The following is a 22321-nucleotide window of genomic DNA, read 5'->3' on the forward strand; positions in this document are numbered from 1 at the left end:
GCTGGTTGTTTCAGTTGGGAGAATGGCCTAGAACTGATTTCTTTTCACGTCACGATACAGATTCTCCCTCCTCGATCTTTCTTGATGTACCAGCAAGGCTAATCATAAGATGCATGGGTTCTGGATCAGGAAAGAGATGCAAACGCCTCACCGCAAGGAGGACAAACGGTTCGCGAGACCCGGGCCGGAAACACTAAGGCAGGTAGCGATATCATTGCCTTCCCGCATGGGCAGATCGAAGCATCAGCAGAGAAAGAGGAAAGAAAGATATCCGTGGTTCAGAGTCATGTAGCTTCATGAAGAAGTGGCAGGTGAAGAAGGGTAGTGTAAAGGCAGGCCTCAAGAGGGCCATGGATATCTGGGTGTGATTATGTTGACCAATGTATTCTGGCTGTATAAGGTCACATTTTACCTATTGATTGAGATTTGGAACAAAAAGAATATTTTGGAAATGCAAAAGGTTCGATTCGAACCCCAACAAGCTGGGTTATTGTGTATCATCCAAGGCGCTTGCACTGCTGCTGACCTGACCACTGGACCAATTGGCCCCGCTCGCTGTTGACAACGACTAGGAAGAACTTCAATAAATAGTCTGCTGCAGTTGAGAAGCAGGAAGGAGCCCGGGGAGGGTCCAAGTTTCCAAGGGACGCAGGTTTCCGTGACCGGTGCTGTGATGTGGGACCCGCTGAGGACCGGCTTGAGCTACGCAATCAGCTGCGTTTGCAAACCTATCACTCAAACATACGCTAGGAATTGCCATTAATCGAGTGAATCTTGTCCCATTTGATGAAGCTATTCAGATTTGCGGCGCAGATATGTTGGTATTCGGGACCCATATCTCCAATCCAAAGACATGTCGTCGGATTTGAGTCGAGGGGCACGAAAATTGTTAGTGCATGCCACCCAAACCCAACACACCAACTCACAACCTCACACCTTCACCTCACTCTCATCACTACTGAGGTCTCACACATAAGGCCTTTAGCCTGATATATTCTGTCCATATTGATTCATATATAATCAAACTTCTCTGGATCTCTCACGAGCCCATCACAACTTTCAGCGGTCATGGCTGTAAAAGCCCTCATCTCCACTCTGGAGGATGAAATCCTTGATCCTGAAGAAGGTACATCTCGACGATGATGGCCAACAAGTATCCTGAGGTTTTCCAGCTTACCAACACACCTAGAAACATTCTTCCTGTTCTCTCATGATATTCCGTCCTCAAACCTAGGTTTCATCGACCCCAAAGCGACGACGCTATCACTCACCCTCGCCGACCGGGACTTCACCATCCACCAATCTCCGACGGTCCTCTCATCAACCCGGGCAGGCGGCACAACCGGCGCTGGTAAGTTGATCTCATGCAACAATGCATCTTCCGCCATTCGTACCCTAGATAACATCCATCTCACTTCTCATAAAAACCATCAAATCTGGCATGTCGTACTAACATACCTCCCAACAGTCCTCTGGAAAATCACCCCCCTCTTCGCAACCTACCTCTCCTCCCCAACATCCCCCTTCAACCCCATCTTCACACCCACCTCCACAGTCCTAGAACTAGGCTGCGGCATCTCCCCCTTGACAGCCCTCCTCCTCGCGCCCAGAATATCCCGCTACATCCTCACAGACCAGCCATACGTCTCGCGCATGATCCACCAGAACCTCGAGGCGAACCCCCTCCCATCCTCCACGGCTTCCAAACCCTCATCCCGTCGGAAAAGGACCACTTCCACCGCTACCACCCCCTCAGCATCCTCAAGTCTGGGAAGCATACAATTCACGTCTCTGGATTGGGAACTCGACACCCCGACGCCCTCCCTCACAGGCTCACCCGCGACCCGCTCCTTCGACGCCGTCGTGTGCTGCGACTGCATCTACAACGAGGCCCTGGTCGACCCCCTCGTCTACACGACCGCCGACCTCGCTCGGCTCCGCCTGCGCGTCCAGGAAGAGGAAGAGGAAACCGACGCGGAGGAGGCGGAGCGGTCCGAGCCGTGCGTGTGCATAGTGGCCCAGCAGCTACGTAGCCCCGATGTGTTTGAGGAATGGGCCAAGAGCTTTCATAGGCGGTTCCGCATGTGGAGGGTCCCTGACGAGTTGTTGCCAGAGGGGTTGAGGATAGAGTCTGGGTTCGTGATTCACGTGGGTATCTTGCGAGATTCAAAGTTTGAACTTTGATTTGATGCCTTGGATGCATCTCATGATATTTTGAGTGACACAGAGGTTGGTGTTGGTACGGCGCAAAAGCTCAGTCTTGCGAAAAGCTGTGTTATGCTGCACATCTACCCTACATCGATATAGAAAAACTTTTTCTCGGCTTCATACAGAAAGCCACATGACCAAATCCCTTAGTTTGATTTCCCAATCGCCGCCGCCAGCATATGAACATGCTCAAAAAGCCAGTTGAACCCATCGTATCGTAGACACGTTAACTTTCAAAGTCAAAACTCCAGATTACCAACCCATTTTTCGTTTGTTTTGCTTTCTTTCTCTTTTGCTTTACCACTCGAGGGGCTCAGTCTTGGTCTCGCCCCGGTTGGTCTTGGGGACAGGAACCGCCTTGGCGAGGAGCTGGCCCGTCTTCGGGTCCCTCTTGAGGTAGGAGGTGCCGTCGAGCCAGGGGGTCAGCTGGGACATGCGGCGCTCGTAGTCGGTGATCTTGTCGTTCATTTGCATGGTCAGACCAATGTCGTCGAGGCCGTTAATCAGGCAGTGCTTGCGGAACTCCTCAACGTCGAAGCTGGCAAGGGTGTTGCCAGAGGCGTCCTTGATGAGCTGGTTGGGCAGATCAATCTCAATCTCCTTGCCAGCGCGGGCCTCGTCGGCGATCTTCTCCAGGACGGCCTGGTCGGGGATAACGATGGGCAACATGCCGTTCTTGAAGGTGTTGTTGAAGAAGATATCGGCGAAAGAGGGAGCGAGAACGCATCTGATGCCGAAGTCGTTCAGAGCCCAGGGAGCGTGCTCTCTGGAGGAACCGCATCCGAAGTTGGGGCCGGTAACGACGAGAATCTTAGCCGCACGGTAGGGGTCATTGTTCAGGACGAAGTTGGGGTTCTCGGAGCCATCCGAGTTGAAGCGGAGCTCGTAGAAGAGGGCCTTGCCGAGACCAGTGCGCTTGATGGTCTTCAGGAACTGCTTGGGAATGATGGCGTCGGTGTCGACGTTGGACTTTTCCAAAGGAGCGGCGATACCCTTCAGGTTGGTGAACTTGGGGAGACCAGTGGAGCTGCCAGAGGCGGAGGCGGAGGTGTTGGTGTGGGGCTGGTTGTCCTCGGGCTGATCTGCGATGGCTTCCTTCTCCTCAGAACTCTCCTCAACGCGCTCATCAACGTGGGGCTCGATGGGAGTGATGGCTGCCTCGATGTGAGGGCTGGCCTTGTACTGAGACAGTTTCCTGACGTCGGCGAGCTTGCCAACGATACCAGCGGCAGCGGCCATGACGGGGGACATGAGATGCGTCCGGCTGAGGGCGCCCTGGCGACCCTCGAAGTTTCTGTTGCTGGTGGATGCGCATCTCTCCTTGGGGGCAAGGATATCGGGGTTCATGCCGAGGCACATACTGCAACCAGCCTCACGCCACTCGAAGCCGGCGTCGATGAAGATCTTGTCCAGACCCTCGGACTCAGCCTGGGTCTTGACGAGACCGGAGCCAGGGACTACCATGGCGCGCTTAACGTTGGGAGCAATCTTCTTGCCCTTGACGACGTGGGCAGCTGCACGCAGATCCTCGATACGGGAGTTTGTGCAGGAGCCGATGAAGACCTTGTCGATGGGGATCTCCTCAAGGGGAGTTCCGGCTGTGAGGCCCATGTACTCCAACATTCTGCGGCCGGCAGCCTTCTTGGCCTCGGTGGGGAAGGTCTCGGGGTCGGGAACGGTGCCGGTAATGGGGACGACGTCCTCGGGGGAGGTACCCCAGGTGATGGTGGGGATAATGTCCTTAGCGTCGATGAAGACATCGATGTCGTACTTGGCGTCGGGGTCGGACTGGAGAGACTTCCAGTACTTTGTGGCGCGGTGCCACTCGTCGGAGTTGTACTTGGGAGCCAGAGGGCGGTTCTTCAGGTACTCGAAGGTCACCTCGTCGGGGGCGACCATGCCGGCTCTCGCACCACCCTCGATAGACATGTTGCAGATGGACATACGCGCCTCGATGCTGAGGCTGCGGATAACAGAACCGCAGAACTCAATAACGGCACCGGTACCGCCGGCAGTTCCGATCTTGCCAATGGCGTGAAGGACAACGTCCTTGGAGCTGACACCGGGAGCCAGCTCGCCGTCGACTTGTATCCTCATGTTCTTGCTCCTCTTGGTGATCAGGCACTGGGTGGCGAGAACGTGCTCGACCTCACTGGTACCGATACCGAAAGCCAGGGCACCGAAGGCGCCGTGAGTGGAGGTGTGACTGTCACCACAGACAACCGTGGTGCCGGGAAGGGTGAAGCCCTGCTCGGGGCCAATGACGTGAACAATACCCTGGCGCTTGTCGCCGAGGCCAAAGTAGGTGAGACCGAAGTCCTTGACATTCTCCTCGAGAGTCACGCACTGCACGCGAGAGTCGTCCTCGGCGATGAAGGAACCAATGTCCTTCATGCCTTTCCGCGATGAGGTGGGGACATTCTGTTAGAGCAGAGTTAGCGATTGGGTATTTTCGAGTACTTTGCAAATCCAATTGGTTACTTACGTGGTCCGTCGTCGCCAAAGTGCAGTCCGGACGGCGCACTTTACGACCGGCATTCTTCAGACCCTCGAAGGCTTGCTGCAGGCTTTGTTAGCGAGCCGTCATGGTGGGGTCGATCAACCGACGTCATCCGAGATGCAGGGCAAAAAAAGCGTCACGTACAGGAGAGGTGACCTCGTGAACAAGATGTCTGTCTGTCGCGCAACCAACGTCAGCAAATTACTCCATGAGGCCATGGCAGGCGAGGCAGAGCTGGGCTCAAGGCAAGGCAGACTCACCAATGTACAGCAGGACCGTGCCGTCGAGCTTCTCGTCGACGACATGGGCCTGGAGGACCTTGTCGTAGAGAGTCTGCGGGGTTCCTTCGGCAACAGGCATTGTGTGCGACTCGAACGCGAAAGCGAATTCCAAAAGCAGGCAGCGTCCTCACGATAAGGGACCGGTTGGTGTGATGCTCGCCCGGTGCTCTCAATCAAGTGTGGGGGGAAGTCTGAAGTCAAAAGCAGGAGAGGCTGTCGCGAGACAAGAGGCGTAAAGGGGAAGAGGGAAGAGTGTAAGAAAGAGTAGAAAATTCCTGTGTCGGAGGTTATGGCAGGATGTGGGGGACGAGCAGCTCAATATGTATCTGCCGGACCGGGAGGCCTTCGTATCTGGCTTTTGAAATAAAGGGAGCCAGAATGCTAGGTAAGGCAGGTGAGTAGGTAGACATGGAAGAGGAGGAACATGGCCAGGTACCTACTTTTGCTTCTGCGTCAGGTGCCTTGCCTCTTGTGACCTCCGGTCCAAGGTCCAGTCCAGTCTCTTAGAGTTGGCGCGCTGAATCAACAACGATACCGCAGCAGCAAGCATGGACACTACGAGCCCATTGCCCCGCGCCCTCACAAAAGTGCCCGCCATGCCAGGTACCTGACCCTTCCCAGCAAAACAAAATGGCCAAAGCCGTGAAGCTTTGGCACGAATTCTGTTCCGATCATCGGAGGCGTCAGCTCCAGCCAGCTGCGGGTCCGGTCGCCGGAACGCGGGGTACAGCGCCCTGATTTGCAAATGGCGCCCGCGGATTGGCCCGTCGCCCCCTAGGAAGCCCTCAGAGGCCCTGCACCGAGGGGTCCGCTCAGAACCTTCCAAACGCTGCCATCAACGCGCGCCGCCCCTCCACGATGAGTCTTCACTTGGGACTCCGGAGCAGTTTTTTTCTATTGCTACTAGGTACCTTACCTAGAATCCATAAACGGGAGCCACTGGTTGACTACAAACCCGCACGTGAGACCGCAAGAGCCCGCAATCTGACGAGTAATATGGGCTCGCATGGGCTCAGTTCCGCCGAAAACAGCAACTACTTGAATTCTCATGTGTCCGAAGTTGTATCTCTGAGTCGGAGCGACCCAGCTGCGCCCCCGTTTCCATCCGTCGTTTGCCGTCCGCTCTTTGCCGTCGTTGCGTTGGTCTCATTTGAAGATTCATGTGCGTGATCGTTGTTGAGAGGCTTAAAAACCAAACGGTCCCAATCTTAATCCCGGTTCTTGTCAACTGCCTACGCATACTACTTGCCAACAACACTTGCCGGGAGTCGCAGTCACAATCCCAGCGGCACCGGCAGTGGCAGTAGGGTACGTATTCCTGTCTTGTCCTTACCTAGACACTAGATATGTTGGCAAACAGCTGTGTACGCGCGGATTAACAATCCCATCCCACATATGGATGCAACATCCGACGTTCATCGCTTACTCGATGATGACGCTGCAGAACTGCATTACAACCACCGCCGAACGCCTAGATCGGCGCCGGCCGACCAAACGGTGACGGACGGCCTCTCAGCAGCCACTTGCAGGTTGCCAGCTGCCTGCCCAGCATCAAGTTCTCACCGCATCGGCGGCGGCTCCTGCGGTGATCCCAACACCCCGTCCCAGGCTAAACCGGAGGCCGCGACAAAACTCGACGATTACACCCGAGGTGCCGAATAGACCATGCACCTCGCACTCCCGGACGCCCGCTGCCAGATGCACAACACTGATTAATGAGTACTAGCCATGCCACCTATCAATACTTGTATCCTCAATCTGCCTCAACACTACTGGTTAGCCGTACCACTCTCCTATCCCGATGCATGCTTGTCCCGCACCGCTACCCCACACGAGCTCAAACAGCGGCCGTCAGTCTCGTATCATTGAGCGCTGCGCTTTCGGCCTTGCCTTATCACCAAATCCCTCTCCCCCAACCCAGCCGATGTACGGCGTGGCAGGGCCGCACACCCAACCCGGTCCCTACTGCGCCGATCGGCGGTTGGTTGGGCTCGAACGCCAAGCTTCTCTCCACAACCTCCCTTTTTCGTCATGGTCGGCTGCCAGGAACCGAGAATCGTAATCAAACCTCCCCAGCTTGCCTTTCAAATCCCCAGGATGCTTCGCATCATCCGCATCATCCATGCTATTCCCTGTGACAGCCGGATTGCTACCGCCAATAACATGAAACCGCCGATCAACGCCAGCACAAGTATTCCAACGTCCGTCCATGTGGATTTGCTGCTGTCCAGTCTCTGCCGGAGAGGCGATGTCGGAACGAAGCATGGTGATATGACTTCCCAGTACAGTTGAACTAGGCTGATCGCGAGCTGCTTGCCTTGAGTGGCGTATTTCCGTGTCTGTCTATGCCACTCCTCCCTTCGCAAACGACCTTCGATGACGCCGTCTTCGGACTTGTCGACCTCGTGGGCTGTCGACATGCTGCAGCCAGTCTTCAACATGGCTGGATCGGCTTGATTGACAGGACTGCGTAGCTGTGTCGTTTTGGGAGTATTGCAGGCCTCTTTCTGGTTGGAATCGCACGCTTTTTTCGGATTGACGTTGGCGGGCCTCGTCTGGTCGATGAGAATTTGTTGCTGTTTCTGACTGGAGTTGTTCACTTCCTTCTGCTTGATCACGTCGGCTTCGTGCTGGTCCGTCTTCAATTGATATGTATAGTCGACGTCGTTCGCCCCGTCCGATTGGAGCAGGGTCCTGTTCTTCACCGTCTCCGTTTTCGCGGCCCGCATATCGTTGCTGTTCAAGACTGCCCCGCTCATGTTGCAATCGCCTCGCGTCTCTAGCCCCAGTGTCTTTGCATCTTTGACCATGTCCGAAACCGCGCCATTCGACATGATGTCTTTCCAAATTGCCTTGCTCTTGTTGGCTGTTCTGACGAGGTGGAGACCATTTCTCAACCTCGCCCTGAGTACGCCATCGACAGGCAAGTTCCTCAGGCCTGAAGTCTTTGAGTTGCTGTCCTTGTTCAACCGATGGTCTCTCAGAGTTTCCACCATCTTGTTGCCCGACTCTACCATTGCGGTTCTGGCCGCTTCCAGGCATAAGGTTTGGTTGAGGTTGTCTTGGGCGGCTTCCTTCAACTCGTTCGGGTGTGACATAGACGTGGACGTGAGTGATGTGACAGAGCTGTCCGTTGAGTTTGCCTGAGGGCTGTCGCTGGTAGGGGAACTGCTCACAGACGATTTCGCGGCCGCCTGTTGGGTCGCAGGCCCTCGTAGAGTTTTCTTGAAGCCGTGGTCTGTCGAAGCCAGGTCCTGGCTGAGCCCCTGGAAACCTAGGCGGTACCGAACTGATGCCGTCTGGCCTTCTTCTCTCGGCGACGGCGTTGGGTTGCTGGCTCGGGAACTTCCCAGCAGTCTTGGGCCGTCCTTTCTCGATTTCATCACGGGGAGGCTGGATTGGTGGCGGTCCGGTCTTGATGGGCGGTCTGTCTTGATTTTGTAGGTGCGCTCGCTGGGTCGGTAACAAACTGGTCCCACTGCCTTCTCTCTTGCCATTATTTGGCTCGCGCCTTGGTGGCGTGCCGAACTTGTCGGGGCCTCTTCTGTCATGCTCTCCGCTGGGCCATCGAACTGGCATTGAAGGGCTGTGTTCTCTCTTGGCGCTGGCGTCGGGCTTTTGTGCTGGTATCGAAGGGACATTGTTGGGAGGTCCTTTTGAAGAACCTGCGCTTGGCTGTCGAATCTGTAATGAATTGATGTCGTTGATATGTCTTCTGTCGACGTCGACATCTGATCGCTGAAACGTCGACTTGAGTGTCGATGTGCCACTACGCTCCAATTGTCGTTCTCCGGTGTTTCCTCGAGGTTTGTGGGCCTTCGGCACTGGCTCGGCGTACCAAGACTTTGGTCGAAGCCAGTAGTGGTGGTGATGGGTGTGAGAGCAGCGTCGGCCATCACGTCCGCCTTCTTCTGATTTGCGGCCCAGACTGGATGTACTTCCGTTGCCGAGTCGCCTTGTAGCCTTACTTGTGTTGTCAGAAACTGGTTCTCTTGAGCTGACTTGAACTCTGTCATGCCATGATGGTTGTCCAGCAGATCCCGAACCGATGCCTCGACCCTCTCTTCCCTGCTCATGGCCTTTGGGCTTGCCGGATGACTTTGGTATATCGACCATAACTTTAACCGGGACGAAGTCGCTGTAGCTTCGTTGGTGGGAGACGGGACTTTGTTCATCCTCGAATCGGACGGATTTACTGCGGTTATGTGAGCCCGTCCTTCTGTCTCTTGCTGTAGTGAAAGGTCCGCCAGTTCGCAAGATTCCAGGGGATCCCATTCTTTCTTCAGGTCGCCTTGTTGCTCCCATGACTGGAGGTAATTGAGTCGCGCCTCGCCGTTCTTGGTCGATAGGGGCTTGGCGCTGACTTTGTCCGCATGTTTGCCTTCCGAGGTTATCTGTGTGTCGATTGCTGGTACCGTTGGTCTCGAATGTTTCTGGTAGAGGATTCCCAAGGGATTGTGTCCTGGCGAAACGTTCTTTTCGACGCTCGATGGCGCCGTCTGGCTGGAAGCGTCCAGGGGTACTTGCTCGTCTGCCGGTTTGACTGGCCCCGGGCGCCGTTGGCCTAAAAAAGAATCCGTAATGGGCACACTGCTGAAACCCCCCGGTCTGGTGGTCTGGGTAGAACTTCGAGGCCTTGGGTAGGCTGAAGGAGGTGTGATATGCAACTCGGGCACTCCGGATTTTTGGCGCTGGTCCTCTCTCGGGAGGGCGGGAAGAGGTCTTTCAGCATTGATTAAGCCGACGGATATCTCGTTGCCTCTAAGCTGACGGGCACCAGGAAAAGGGTGGTTGCTCCCCTCGCCATGCAGTACTGTATCTGAAGAGCCGGCATCGTCGTCAATGAGTACATGCTTCGGCAGGTGAGACTTGAGACCTGACGGACCGGGAGGGCCTGAAGGTACCAGAGGACGTGGAGGACTTCTCCGAACCGGTTCAAGGAGCTCCTGGACTCTCTGTGGCTGCGGCATAGGCTGTTCGTCTTTCCTGTCTGAACCTGTCATTCGATTTAGCAAAAGACGATGTTATGACAACCTCAGCTCAGTGCAGTCGGGTCACTGATGGCTTACCGTGATTCGACATGCCGGCCGATGACTGCGCTATAGGACTGAGGTTGGGTTCTTGTGCAGATGACCACTGCTGACGATTTCGATTCCAATGTATTTTCTCCTGAGCTCTGCGAAGCTCCTCCTTTTCTCGATCTTTGCGCGCAAATCGTTCCTTCTCTCGGTCCAAGACGCTTCTCGTGTCCTTTTCCGTCAGAACTGTGGCTCCTCTGCGGCCATCGAGGGGCTTTCTTTGCGTCTTTTGGAACGAGGCTAATTTCGGGTCGAGTGCCCAAGTTGCGGAGCTGCTCGTGGAGGGTGTGATGATGTCCAATTCCCCTGTGTCGGGGTTGAATCCCTGGACCCCAAGATAGTCGCCGCTTTCCTTGAGGATTCTCCGCTGAGAATGGACTAAACGGCGTTCCTCGATGCTTCTCTCGGCTCGGGTCGTCCTGGTTGCCGTGGTATTTGCTTTAGTACCACCCTCCTCACGACGAGACTCGACAGAGCGACCTTTCTCATGAGAAACTGTCTCCGCGGTTTTCAAGTTGGAGATGTGGTCGGAGCCTTGATCAACTCGAGACGAGCCGCGTTGGGAGCGACGAGTCTTCGTCTTCTGCGTCTCGCTGGTCTCCTAGTATCCTTTGGCTCGAAGAGTGCCGCCCTTCTCAGCCCGGTAGCTGGGCAAAAGACTCCTCAGACGAGAGCTAAAAGTCGGCTTGTGAACCGAGTCCTCTGACCGCTCATTCCCAGGCTGTCGAGAAAAGACACGAAACGATGGTGAGATTTGCTGGTCAGAGTCTGGGGCCGAGTGGACTGACATCGTTGGCCGGGGGTGCTGCGGGATAGAAATGCTGTAGGATAGAAAGTAAACAAACAATTTTGAGGTGTCCCCAGAACCATGTAAATGTCGCCGGGGATGTCCTGCAGAGACGTAGTCAACCCGTGTGCAAGGACCAGGTTGAGTGAAGGATATCCCGGTTTCCCAAAGTGGCAGGAACTACCCCAGACAACGATAGCCTCAACTGCAGGAGTATGAAGACAACGAAGCTGATGGCAATAACTATGAATGGAACGCAACTACCAAATAACTGGCAGCTAATTTTCAACAATTTGAGTCATTGTCCTAGCGGCCTTAGGACTGAGGACTGATGCTCAGGGACGGAGCGTTCTCTCCTTCCTCTTGGAACTGTGCCTTCCTCCTCTGTGGCTGTCGCGACATATAACAGCAAAAGAACAACCAGTTCTTCTTCTCCCTCACCCTTCGAACTTTTCACTCTTCACTCTACACCTTCTCTATTCGCAACACTTCTTCTCCCACACAAATCTCTACCATCACCACCCAAACCCAAACCATCTCACCAGCCATGCGCTATTACAACTGAGTAACAACAAGAACCTGCCTCTCAACAAGAGCAACAAAATGTTCACGTATTTTCAGAGGCTTCCCATGGAGCTGCGCGACGCCATCTGGAAGTTCGCCCTTCCGGAGGATGAACCGGAAGTGTGCATTGCGCACCCCGGCATGCTCAAGAAGAGCTGGCAGTACCCACGCAAACTCTTCATTGTGTACACAGCTTACCCGACCTTGATGCATATATGCCAGGAGTCCCGAGCATTCGCCCAGAACTTCAAGTTGAGTGGCGTTCGATTCACCACTCACCAAGGCACAACTGCGCGTGTCCCATTCCGCTTTTTCCAGCCGGATTTTGACACTCTTTTCTGCACTCGAGCCAACTTACAGGACAATCATGACAGCAATCTTGTCATCGACTGCTTGGGCCATGAGCCTGGCCTGGACTCAATGTTCTGGGAAGTCCGTCACTTGGCTGTTGCGACTCGAGAGTTCCCCGGCATAATCACAGACACCATCTTCGACGTCCTCCGTGAGTTAGAGACCATTACGCAAGTCTTTGTGAGCTCTTCGACAGACGACTTCAATGGTTGGACCAAAGAGGCCTTTGAGGCCCCTAAGCGCCGATGCAAGCTGCGCAATCTTATTCACACCCCTGCATGGCAGAGAGAAATCACTGGATGGCTCGAGGGTGATGATTTTCTTGAACACGTGGAGTGGTATATGGAAAGATTCCGCAAAGAACTCGACATACATGGACGAAGATCCTTCCGGGAGGAATACCCACATGGCCCTCACGAGTACGAGGAAAACGCTTGGGACCCTGCTCTGAAGGAGTTCACTGGTCTCAAGCTATATGCAAAGATCTTCGTTGAGTATGAGGCTGGCAACTGGACCGAGGAGTGCTGCAACAGAAAGCTGCCGGCTGACGCACTGCTGGCGCCGCGTCAGGAAGATTGGCACCAGCAAGAACCAGAGAATGAGACCGGAGACTGTGACGAAGAATTCGAGGACTTGGAGGCAAACCCCGACGACTTTGTGGAGGTTGTGCCTGGACCGACGTATGACTCCGCTTGGGATTTTGATGAAGCCATACGCGACGTCTACGACCAATCGGTCGATTTACTTTGAAGGGTGTCTCAAGCAAACTGCATGGCTACAACTTTCGGAGATCCAGACAAACACTGGACTTTTGCATCAGGGCAAGTACCTTGTTCCTTTTATCATGTCTTTTTTCCTATTTCACGGAGCCGTAGGCTAATGGCTTAACATTCAGATGGCAATCCCAAGTCATCGTACTTTGTACAACCAGAAATGGACTTGGATGATGGGAGGGAATTACCATGTGTTGGTTTAGGAATCTGATAAGACGGAACGTGGGGATTGGATGGACGAGTGGCAACGAGGTCAGGACGACATAAGGGATTGGATGGACGACGGGCAATGATGCGAGGGCCACGAGGTCTTGCAGCAAACGCTTGCCATTCACGACGACGAGGATGAATCACGGAAAGGGGACATGTCTCAGATTAATACACTTGCTACAACACAGAGCCCGCACTGAATTACAGTTTGCACAGCATGAGACTCCTCCGAGAAACTGGCATGTCAGAATTACCCGGCAGTGGCTGTTGTTTATCACTAACGCTGAGAGTACGACACGAAAACCAAGCAAGGTTATGTATAATCTGAAATTTGAATTATGGGTTTAATAAGAAGAAACGCCAGCCCGGAATGACCGCCCGCCGCCCAAACCCAACGCCGCCATATGCTGCTAATGTATACACAACTCGGAGCCATCAAGCAAAAGCAAAGTCCGCTGAAGCAATTTCGCTCCCATGTATGCAGTGTATGTCCTTCTCTCAGTCTCCCTTAGTGGAACCCTGACCACCTTGACGGGTATCGTTCTCCTTGTTGCAGACTTCTATTCCTCTTCGCGCTGGCAAAGGGGTTGTATGAAGCCGAGTTCATGTTGTTCTCGTGAGCATCGGAGCCGGTGGACCTTCTTGTCTCAGACTGCTTAAGCGGACTTCCAGCCTTCACCGGGCTCCCTCCCCTGCGCTGCTCTAGCGCCGCCATTTCCCGCGAATTGCGAGGAGACATGAAAGCCTGGTTCACGTCGTGCAGACTGGTTGCCTTCTTCAAGGGCGAGTTTGCGTGGGTGAATACCCCCATGTTGCCTCCAAAGTTTGTCGAACCGGTGTTTGCGGCCATGTTCGACGTGGAGGTGGAAGTGGATTGATACCCGGTAGGCAGGCTCTGTCGAACCGATCTCGTGCTGGGGACTGGCGTAAAGGCCTCAGAGCGGCGGCTCGTCGTGGGTGTGAACAGGCGAGAAGCGAAACTGCTGGTCGGTGGCGTGTACACAGGCTCGTCCTGCTTAACGTGGGGGTTGGGTGTCGTGACAAATTCTTTCTTGATGAGGGTAGTAGGAGTGCCGACTTCGACGAAGGACTCCTCATCCTTCGATTCTTCTGGAGAGCACTGCGTACCGACATCGCGAACGACCGGGTGAAGACGCGGGCGAACAAACTTCGTATCGTACTCGTGGAGGACTTCCTTGTGGATGATGGCCGTGTCTTTGATCTGCTGGGCATACCGAGACTGGACGAAAAGGAGCTGTGCCGAGAGAATGAGTTGCAACACGATGCAGTTGAAGACAGTCACACTAGGCCGAGGATCCAAGGGAACCAGCGGCAGGAACATCATGTAAACGAGGACGTGACCAGGGCTGAAGAGGCAGAAGAGCTGCAAGGAAACCGGCAGGGGATCCCAAACGCTCAGCTCCCACACGTCATGAACTTGATCGGGATGAGCTCGCGACTCAGCAGTCTCAGGCACCAATAGGTTTCCAAGTTTTCGGAGAGGGGAGGATGCGGACGGATCCAGGTTGGCCTTGACTCGTTGCGCAGAGGGAGTATGCGGCTTGTCATCGACGTTGACTTGGAACAGCCGGTATTGCCTCGTTCGGGTCATCGCGTAAAAGGCGTTGGCAAAGGAAAGAACGCCCAGAATCCAGACGAGCGGGCGAATCTGGAAGACATGTTAGCCTGTGCGATGCGGCAGTCATACGGTAATACTTGTGACTTACCACGAAGGTGATGAAGCTGCCGGAACCCGCGTCGTTGAATACATCGTCCTCAACTTCCGAGGTGAGGCTATTAGCTCTGGCCAGAAGAAAGACGAAGTTGAATCCAAGCCCGAGTTGCGTCCCCAGTGCCTTCGAGTCCCAGTCTCTTGTTTCCAACTCCTCAGACAACCATAGCAGAGTATCCATTGGGTTGAGCCACGCTTTCACGCGCTCGGAAAGCGGCTTCTTCCTCACAAGGCGCGGCATCTCGTCGGGTTCGCGATTGCGGCGCGCAAAGTCGAATCCGTCGATTTGATGATTGATGGTCTGGAAGGGGTCGAAGGGAGGGGGCGACGAGGCCGAAGGTGGTTGTTGTTGCTGGTTGAAATTGTTTACAAAGAAGTCTGGGTCTATTGATTTTTGGGGATGTTGTCCCGCCAGGCAGGAGCTTCTGACAGGGGTAAGGTACCCTCTGTTAGGCAGGCCCCAATCTGGATGTCCACGTCGGGAGGCAGGTACGTATCTGCTGCAGTGGGGTTCACTGGAAGGTTCAGTGGCTGTTAGTAGCGCTGTGCTACAGCAGGCAGTACCTGGCGGCGAAGCGCTAACAGTTCCCCGCAAGGTGCCGTCTGTGGCTGTTCCGCCGCCGCAGTAGGTAATCAAGGCAGTACGTCAATCCGCTCGCCGACTCCTGGGCATCGCAAGCTCTCCTACAACCCGCATCAAGTCACCCGCCAGGATGGCTTCACAAGCAGACTACAAGGACCGGCAGTTCCTCGCTGTCATTGGCGACGAGGTCAGATGAACCGATAACGATGACATCTCTGCGATTGTCTTTGCTGACGGCCTCGACAGGACTCGGTCACCGGCCTCCTCCTCGCAGGCATTGGAGTACGCCCCCTCGCAAGAGCGACAGCTTCGGCTCGACGGTTACTGATGGATTGTGCAGCACGTTAGCACGGGAGCCGACCAGGAGAAGAACTTCTTGGTCGTGGACAGCAAGACCGACACCGCTGCGATCGAGTCCGCGTTCGAGTCGTTCACCACAAGGAAGGACATTGGCATCGTTCTGATTAACCAGCACGTCAGTTGCATCGAGAACAGGAGGGCTTCGCAAGGTCATAGTTGACAGGAGGACAGGTTGCCGACCGCATACGACACCGCATCGATACGTACACTGCCGCATTCCCGACCGTCCTCGAGATCCCGTCCAAGGACCACCCGTACGATCCAGAGAAGGACAGTGTTCTGCGCAGAGTGCGCAGGTTGTTTGGAGAGTAAATGTGCGCTCGTGTCACCTCAGAGTAATCGAGATTGGAAGAATCGTTATTATGGGGGTAGAGAATGCAGATTATGGACGGACCAGGCTGATCTGTCATGAAATAAATCGAGAGCTATCAGTCTAGCACTCGCTACCCTTTGTACCTCATTATGCCGACACTCCTACGCAGAAAAACCATTTGAAAGGCAGAAGAAGCACCCTGTTTGAGTGGCAGTGTGTTCCAAGGTGCTAATGCTAAGGCCGAGCTATGATATGGAAGTCCCCTCAACGTCGATCTGGATGCGTATCGCTACGTGCAACTGTAACCCATGCTCATACTCCGTCATCGTGAAACCATCGTGATGCTTGTGATTATTACTTTAAAGCTCGAGACTGAAGAAGCTCTTCTTCTGGCTGCGGGAGAAGACGACAGAGGCGGTCAAGCAAGTGATGGGCTCGTCGTCGGCGGTGTAAACATCAGCGAAGACGGTGTACTTGCCCTGTATGTTCGTTCAGCAACGGGGCGACAGAAGCAAGAAGCAGGGTCAAACTCACAGAGGGAATCTCGTTGGGAAGCTCGACAGACTTGGTGATGCTCAGGACGCCCTTCTCGATGGGGCACTCGAGGTCGACGTTCTCAATCTGCTCGCAGAGGTCCGCCTTCGTGCTGATAAGGCGAATCAGGCCGTACTTGACCTGCAGGAGGACGTAGGCGCCCTTCTCGATGGTCTCCTTGACGGTACCGGAAGCCTTGATGATGAGCTCCTTACCACTGAAACGCCATGTTAGCTAACGATTGTTTCACGATGCGGGTGGTTGTAGTGCGTCATCATCACCAACATCGTTGGGTGATGTACGCAGGGCAAACGGGACGTACGCCTGAGGAGGGTTGGGGGAAAGGTCGACGCTCTCGATGGAGACGACGTCCTTGCTGTGGTCCTTATCGCAGAACTCCAGAGGAGACTCGCCAGGGACCTTGGAAGCCTCGTTGACGATGACGGATTGGTCTCTCTGGACGAGGACGCTGGCACCAACCGGTGCGAGACCGGCGGAGAGGAAGGCGATGACGGCGGTAGCGAACCTCATCGCGAATAGAGGTTTATTGTTATCTCGGTAGGTGATTGCTAAGGGAGCAGAATTGCGAGTGCTCGAACGGGAGAGAAATCGACGTTTAGCAATATGGCTCGGCGTGAAGTCGTCGATGTCCGAGGCTCGAAGCTTAGCGTTGGAGAGATGGCTGGCGAGGCAAGCAAGGTAGCGGGTAGATAGATGGATGGAGTAGTTCCTGCAAGAGGCTGTGGTTGGCAGGTGGTGAGCAATGGGGCTGGGTTCGGGGGAGAACGTCATGGGGGCAATCAAGGATGCCTCTGATTCGCCGCACGGGGTGGACCTTGGTTGGCACAAGCGCCGTTTCCCTCCACAGCGACCATGGCGACATGAAGGTACGAGTGCTGCAGATACATGGGCCAGATTGCGACAGAGCAGCTCTTTGGATGAGAGATGTGGTGATTATCATGATCATTATGCACAAAAAGCTGCCAGACATCGGCAGAGCGCATACAGTCACTTCAAATCGACGCTTTTCTAAGTTTCCGACAGTCGAAAAGACTGTAAACAATGGCATTCAGTCCCCCAACATGTACCTTGATTTGTTGGTGCACGCCAGGGACGCTCGAGCCATCTCGAATTTCCACTTTTTGCATGTCCCCTCAAATCCCACATCGCATTCGTTATCAGCGCAGCTACAAAGTTGATCTCCAGGACGATCAGCAGCCTCTGTGCGGATGGCACTTTGTCACGGCGAATGGTTCGAATTGAAGCACGAATCCTTATCAACCTGTCGGAGCCGCATCGGGCGACAAAGATGGCTCGATAGAAATCTCTTCATCATCATCCAAGCAGCCAGCTTTCGCCTCCACCCGCGCTCGCCCTTGCGACAGCTGGAGCCATGTCACAAAAACCAGCTGGGCCGTTTCGACTGTGCAGGTATCGCTGGAAGATCCCTGGAGTCCTGGTCCCGTGGACAGGTCCAAGCAGGCAGTCAACGATATCAGCATAAAGAGCCAAGTAGCCCGCCTACGCTTTCCCCCTACCTCTCTTTACACAGGCGTCTCTCCCTCCCTCTCCCCCAGTCACAAGCTCTGTCCTCAAGCTCTTCGGTGTCAGGGCCAGCGCAGCATGGCCCGGCTTCCGATCTAACCATCTCCAAGTCCCGAGTGCGCAGGTTTCGTGATTGGACAACCAGATTCCCGCGATTCAAGAGGCGTGCTGCTGCATGGATGATTACCTGAGGAAAAGGTAGCCACAACAGCAGGAGCCACACCCACCTTATGCATTGCCCACGATGGGAAGCTGTTCTTTTTAGGGTCGCATGGTCGCCCATCCGGCCATGACCCAATCACAGTTATGTCGAGTGCAGGGAAGCCAGCGCAGGAAGGGCTTCCGCTGCAGTGGACGACGGTGAGAGACGTGCGAGGGATGGGCCAACCTGCTTCTTGGACGAAAATTGGGGCACCGTACGGACTGTAGGCCGGCCGTAGGTGCTTCAAGTACCGGACACTTCAGCATGTCGCCTGGGCTATCAGTGTCGCAAACTTTTTGTTAGGCCTCGAGCATGCAATTGCTAGACAGGGAGATCCTAGCCAACAAAACACTGGCCGCGAATCATGTCGGGAGTCCTGACGCCAGCTGGAGGCGGATGGGCGTTCGAGAGTCGCGACTATTTGTTTTGTTTGTCTGTTTTGCCTGGGCTGCTGACTGTCAGTTGTTGGAGGGAGGACGGGCGGGGGCGAAAAGCCAAGTAGCGCCCTTTCCCATGTCGATCTGATCAGGGCGCAGGAAGAAAAGAAACACACGACGGCTACTCGAGGCGAGGCGAGGCCAGGCCGCTCGCTGCGTGCACCACTGTCTCCTTTACGTTGTACAGGTGCAGTTGGATCAGCCAGGGCGTTGCTGGATCGAGGACCCGAGGCGTGTCGCTCCAATAGCAGCGCCAGATGGTGAGAGCAAAAGCGAAAGATGCGCAAAGGCGCCGCGCGTAGTCGCATTTCAAGGTGCGCAGTTGCGCTGGGTGGAAGCATTGACAAGATACGACTTGTACAAGTACCGGTACTTGTATAACTATGACTGCTGAGGCGGATTGATGACACCTAAGCAGCCCAAAAGGCAATACCCCTTGTCGCCATGTCGCGTAAAGTTTAAGGCAGCGTGCCATTTACCGAACATTTGGAGGCCGACCTGGCTTTCCCAGATGAGGGGTGAGCCGGTTTGGAGAAGACGGAAGCCAGCAAAGCCATCGACGTCCATGGGCGCAGCGAAAGAGTCTACCTACCTACTCAGTAAGGGCGGCGTGGGATTGCTGAGGTCGCAGTGCTTTTTGAGGGGGCGATCTGGAGGGGGCGAACATGGGCACTCATTGCCGACGTTTTGATGCGATGGTGATGATGATGACATGCCCTGTTGCAAACCGTTGGCGTTTCTGTTGGAGAGCGACGCATGACGGAAGCATGATGTCGAAGACGGAGCGGTGATGGTGGCAGATGGTCGTGGAGGTCTGGTTTGCTGCAGTCATCAATCTCGCGGGTGACAGCGGTGGTCGGCTTGCAGGCGAGACGGCATTTTCAGTCTGGCGACGGCACCAATCCCGACAAGATTGCCATCTGAATCGCCGAATTGTTTGTCGACTCCGACGACATGTCGCATGCAAAATGCAGGTCTGCAAGTCGCAGGCAGCAAGGCCAGTGGATCATGACTGGGCGGACTGACTGTGAGGTGTGTGTAGCTGCAGGGAGTGGAGGGAGAAGCAGGCGGAGGAGGAGCAGCGACAAGTTACAACAGAACAGCTCCATGCACGATGATATTAGGCCCTTGCCGTAAGACCCCGTCGGTCATTCTCAGATGGCTGTTGTGGCCAATGAGAAGGGAGCGCGGGAGGTTGAGTTGAGACTCGAGACAAGAACGACGCGACGCTGCGCAGCGGGGAGCTGCTGGCTGCTGCCCTTGTCGCCGTGGCACATTTTCCAATTCGAAGTCGAAAGTCACTCCTGGAGTCCCGAGTCCTCAGCCTTTTTCTCGTCAGTGGATGCCTGCCCGTATGTATCTCTCTTGGTAGGTAGGTAGTGCTACCCTTTCCAAGTCTTTACCCAACACGGTAGCGTGCGCTGGTACAAACTCTAGACGCCCTTCTAACTCTACCGGCTCGCCGAACCTTGTCCCATTGGATCTTGCCTTTACCCAGGCAGGCTTTCATAGACACCGCAGAATGCAGGCCAGAAGCTCTCCGTCGAGCGCTGGCTCAAGGTACTGGCTGCGTCGGAGGCGACTTGTGGGCGGCCCGGCTGGACTCGCTCTCGTGAGTGGAGGCGAGGGGCGCCGTCACGGTTGGCCTGCACCGATCTCATTGGGCCATCCTCCCTTGGTCCCTTCTTCCTCCAGGCTCCAAGTCCTTGAGGGTCCTCCGACTTGTCTCTCATCGCGCACGCTTTGTGGCCGTACCCCTGGCGCCCGAGACTGGATGGTGACCTGGATCGCCTCCCGATCAGAAAAGAATGTCCACTCGTAGCCTGCAGGCAGCACACGGGAGTGGTGCGAGTGCAGGCAGAGACGGCCACTTGGAGGCGAGAGGTACATGCGGCCGCAGGCAGCCAACACCAAGCTGCCATGTCACTCGGGCATCTCCTATTTTTAAAAAATTGCGCATAATCTGCCTGGCCTCATGTCGTCGTCTTAACGGGATGAAAGCCATGGAAACCCCCGATTATCGGTCGCAGATTCTGCTGGTTTTCCAAGCCGCTCAATCCTCGCCTCCCCGTCTCTGGAACTCTCACAACACCGCCCGATCAACGAGACCAAACCACGCTGACATTCTCATTCTCCCGTGCTGTCCGTCTTGGGTTCGTTCGTTCGCCTTCCCGCACGCACACACGCAAACATTCGCACACATTCGGGCCAGACATACTATACGCACACTTTGTTATTGCTTTAGGGGCTTCTGGCGTCTGCACGTACGCCCTTACTCGCCTGGCTGGCTGCGTTTGCCTCTGCTGCTATCCCGTTTCTTTCCTGCTGGGCCTTTCGCAGCCAGAAGGACAGAATGCGTCCGCACAGTCCCTTGCCTCGCCGTCTGGCCCTCCTCAGTGTACGGATGGATACCTTACCGTTACCGTCGCGCGGTTCACCGTCTCTCACCCCCTCTCTTCCGGCCGCCTCTTTCTCTCTCTCTCTCAGTCGCCTCCTCTTCCTCCGCCCGTTCCATTCCCCCCCGCCGTTCCCGTCACATCCGTTCCTACTAGGGCCCAGCGAGGGTCACCTCCAACGCACACCAACAATCACACTCTCTGCCGCCCATTTCTTCTCTTTTATTACTCATTAAATCTTTGCATGCCGTCTCTTGTCCCTCCACTCGCGGCCGACGAGACTGGCCGTTCCCTTTTGTTTACAACATTGGCAGCAAGCCCGCTTCTTATCAAGATGATAGGAGCATCTCATCTTCTCGTCAAACACATTTTTTCGAGGACAGACGTTGTTGGCCTGGATGAGTCTCTTCTTGCCAAACCAAGATTTTGCTTCTTTCCCCCCCGCTCATATTTTGGCTGACCTTCTGGTGCGGAGGGCTAACAGGCAGTCGTCAGTCCTTCATCAGACGGGCCATCTCTTGTCTGGTTGCGGCCTGAAACCGTGTCTGCCTGAGGCATTCACATTTCTGCGCTAAAGGGCTGATTGGACTGCCGTAGCCACTCATATCAAAGTGTCCACCGCCTTTCGGGACTAGCTCCAAGTAAGTACTGGTACCTTCGTACCCTGTTTTCCTGAACCCACGGGCTTTGGCTTTCGAGTCCCCCGTCGTCTCCTCCCTCCAAGCCCGTCGAGAGCCACAGAGAAGAGAAAGTCTCCCTCTGGGCTGTCTCTTGCTCGCCTTCTCTTTTCTCAGGCAGCGTGTGCTCCTGCTGGCTTGCCCACCAGGCTGGTCCAGGGTTTGCTGGCTGGCCGCTGTGGTAGAGCCAGTGCTCCCCAACAGCGACAAGCCTCCTTCAGCAACAGGCTGCACACCTCACACTCGCTGCTCCAGCACCACCTGTTGCACCAACCCAGGGCAATGGGTGATGCTGAGGTCACAGGTGAGTGACGGGTCTGCGCGGGCACCCTTCCTTTTCCTTCCACCCCAAAATCCCATCTTATCCACCCTCCCTCATCCCCCCCATCGAGTCCGCAGCGGCGCACCAAAGCACAAGGTGCCAGCCAGCCCAGCCCAGCCAGTCCTGGTTCGGTCCCAGTCCTGGTCCCCCCCAACACCCCAAGTCAGTTCCGACCAGCAGAACAGGAGCAGTGCAGTCACTGTTCCCCTACCCGTTCGCCCTCTCTCTTTTCGGCTTGGCCTGGTCTCTGGTCCGCACGCACCTGCACCGGTACCTGTCTCGCTCAACTCGCACACACACTCTCGCACTGCACCGCACTGCTACTGCTTGGTACTGCTGCTGCTGCTGCTACCTCTCCTTGGGGACCCATCCATCCATCCATCCTTTCCAGTCCTTCGTGTCGTGCCCCCTCTCTTCCTCTCTCTCAATCTCTTTTCCCTCTTCACCCTCGTCGCCAAAATCACCATT

At 55.2% G+C, this 22321-nt stretch overlaps 7 protein-coding genes across 7 annotated transcripts; 3 read left to right on the top strand and 4 right to left on the bottom strand.

The window, feature by feature from the left end:
• Positions 1-1068: 1068 nt before the first annotated feature.
• On the top strand, positions 1069-2184 carry rib2 (Diaminohydroxyphosphoribosylamino-pyrimidine deaminase; the record flags this gene model as incomplete). Its single annotated transcript, XM_032035050.1, has 3 exons — positions 1069-1126; positions 1190-1351; positions 1469-2184. The coding sequence occupies 3 exons, from the start codon at positions 1069-1071 to the stop codon at positions 2182-2184; spliced, it is 936 nt and encodes a 311-aa protein (XP_031886020.1).
• A 321-nt stretch (positions 2185-2505) lies between these two features.
• Positions 2506-5068, bottom strand: LEUA (3-isopropylmalate dehydratase; the record flags this gene model as incomplete). The annotated part of the gene is made up of 4 exons (XM_032035051.1): positions 2506-4629; positions 4694-4768; positions 4853-4884; positions 4969-5068. The coding sequence occupies 4 exons, from the start codon at positions 5066-5068 to the stop codon at positions 2506-2508; spliced, it is 2331 nt and encodes a 776-aa protein (XP_031886019.1).
• Positions 5069-7073: 2005 nt separating this feature from the next.
• On the bottom strand, positions 7074-9065 carry CGGC5_v005478 (uncharacterized protein; the record flags this gene model as incomplete). The annotated part of the gene is made up of 1 exon (XM_032035052.1): positions 7074-9065. One exon carries the CDS (start codon positions 9063-9065, stop codon positions 7074-7076), a length of 1992 nt encoding a protein of 663 aa, XP_031886018.1.
• Positions 9066-11457: 2392 nt separating this feature from the next.
• CGGC5_v005479 (uncharacterized protein) lies at positions 11458-12519 on the top strand (the record flags this gene model as incomplete). Its single annotated transcript, XM_032035053.1, has 1 exon — positions 11458-12519. The coding sequence occupies one exon, from the start codon at positions 11458-11460 to the stop codon at positions 12517-12519; it is 1062 nt and encodes a 353-aa protein (XP_031886023.1).
• A 741-nt stretch (positions 12520-13260) lies between these two features.
• mug154 (Meiotically up-regulated gene 154 protein) lies at positions 13261-14725 on the bottom strand (the record flags this gene model as incomplete). Its single annotated transcript, XM_032035054.1, has 2 exons — positions 13261-14421; positions 14480-14725. The coding sequence occupies 2 exons, from the start codon at positions 14723-14725 to the stop codon at positions 13261-13263; spliced, it is 1407 nt and encodes a 468-aa protein (XP_031886022.1).
• Positions 14726-15197: 472 nt separating this feature from the next.
• vma-7 (V-type proton ATPase subunit F) lies at positions 15198-15739 on the top strand (the record flags this gene model as incomplete). Its single annotated transcript, XM_032035056.1, has 4 exons — positions 15198-15254; positions 15314-15349; positions 15408-15542; positions 15599-15739. The coding sequence occupies 4 exons, from the start codon at positions 15198-15200 to the stop codon at positions 15737-15739; spliced, it is 369 nt and encodes a 122-aa protein (XP_031886205.1).
• A 360-nt stretch (positions 15740-16099) lies between these two features.
• On the bottom strand, positions 16100-16805 carry NPC2 (Phosphatidylglycerol/phosphatidylinositol transfer protein; the record flags this gene model as incomplete). The annotated part of the gene is made up of 3 exons (XM_032035057.1): positions 16100-16219; positions 16275-16491; positions 16597-16805. 3 exons carry the CDS (start codon positions 16803-16805, stop codon positions 16100-16102), a joined length of 546 nt encoding a protein of 181 aa, XP_031886206.1.
• Positions 16806-22321: the final 5516 nt, after the last annotated feature.

The sequence above is a fragment of the Colletotrichum fructicola genome (assembly GCF_000319635.2).
Source record: "Colletotrichum fructicola Nara gc5 chromosome Unknown KSG_Nara_v1_contig03, whole genome shotgun sequence".
NCBI classification, from domain to species: Eukaryota; Fungi; Ascomycota; class Sordariomycetes; order Glomerellales; family Glomerellaceae; genus Colletotrichum; species Colletotrichum fructicola.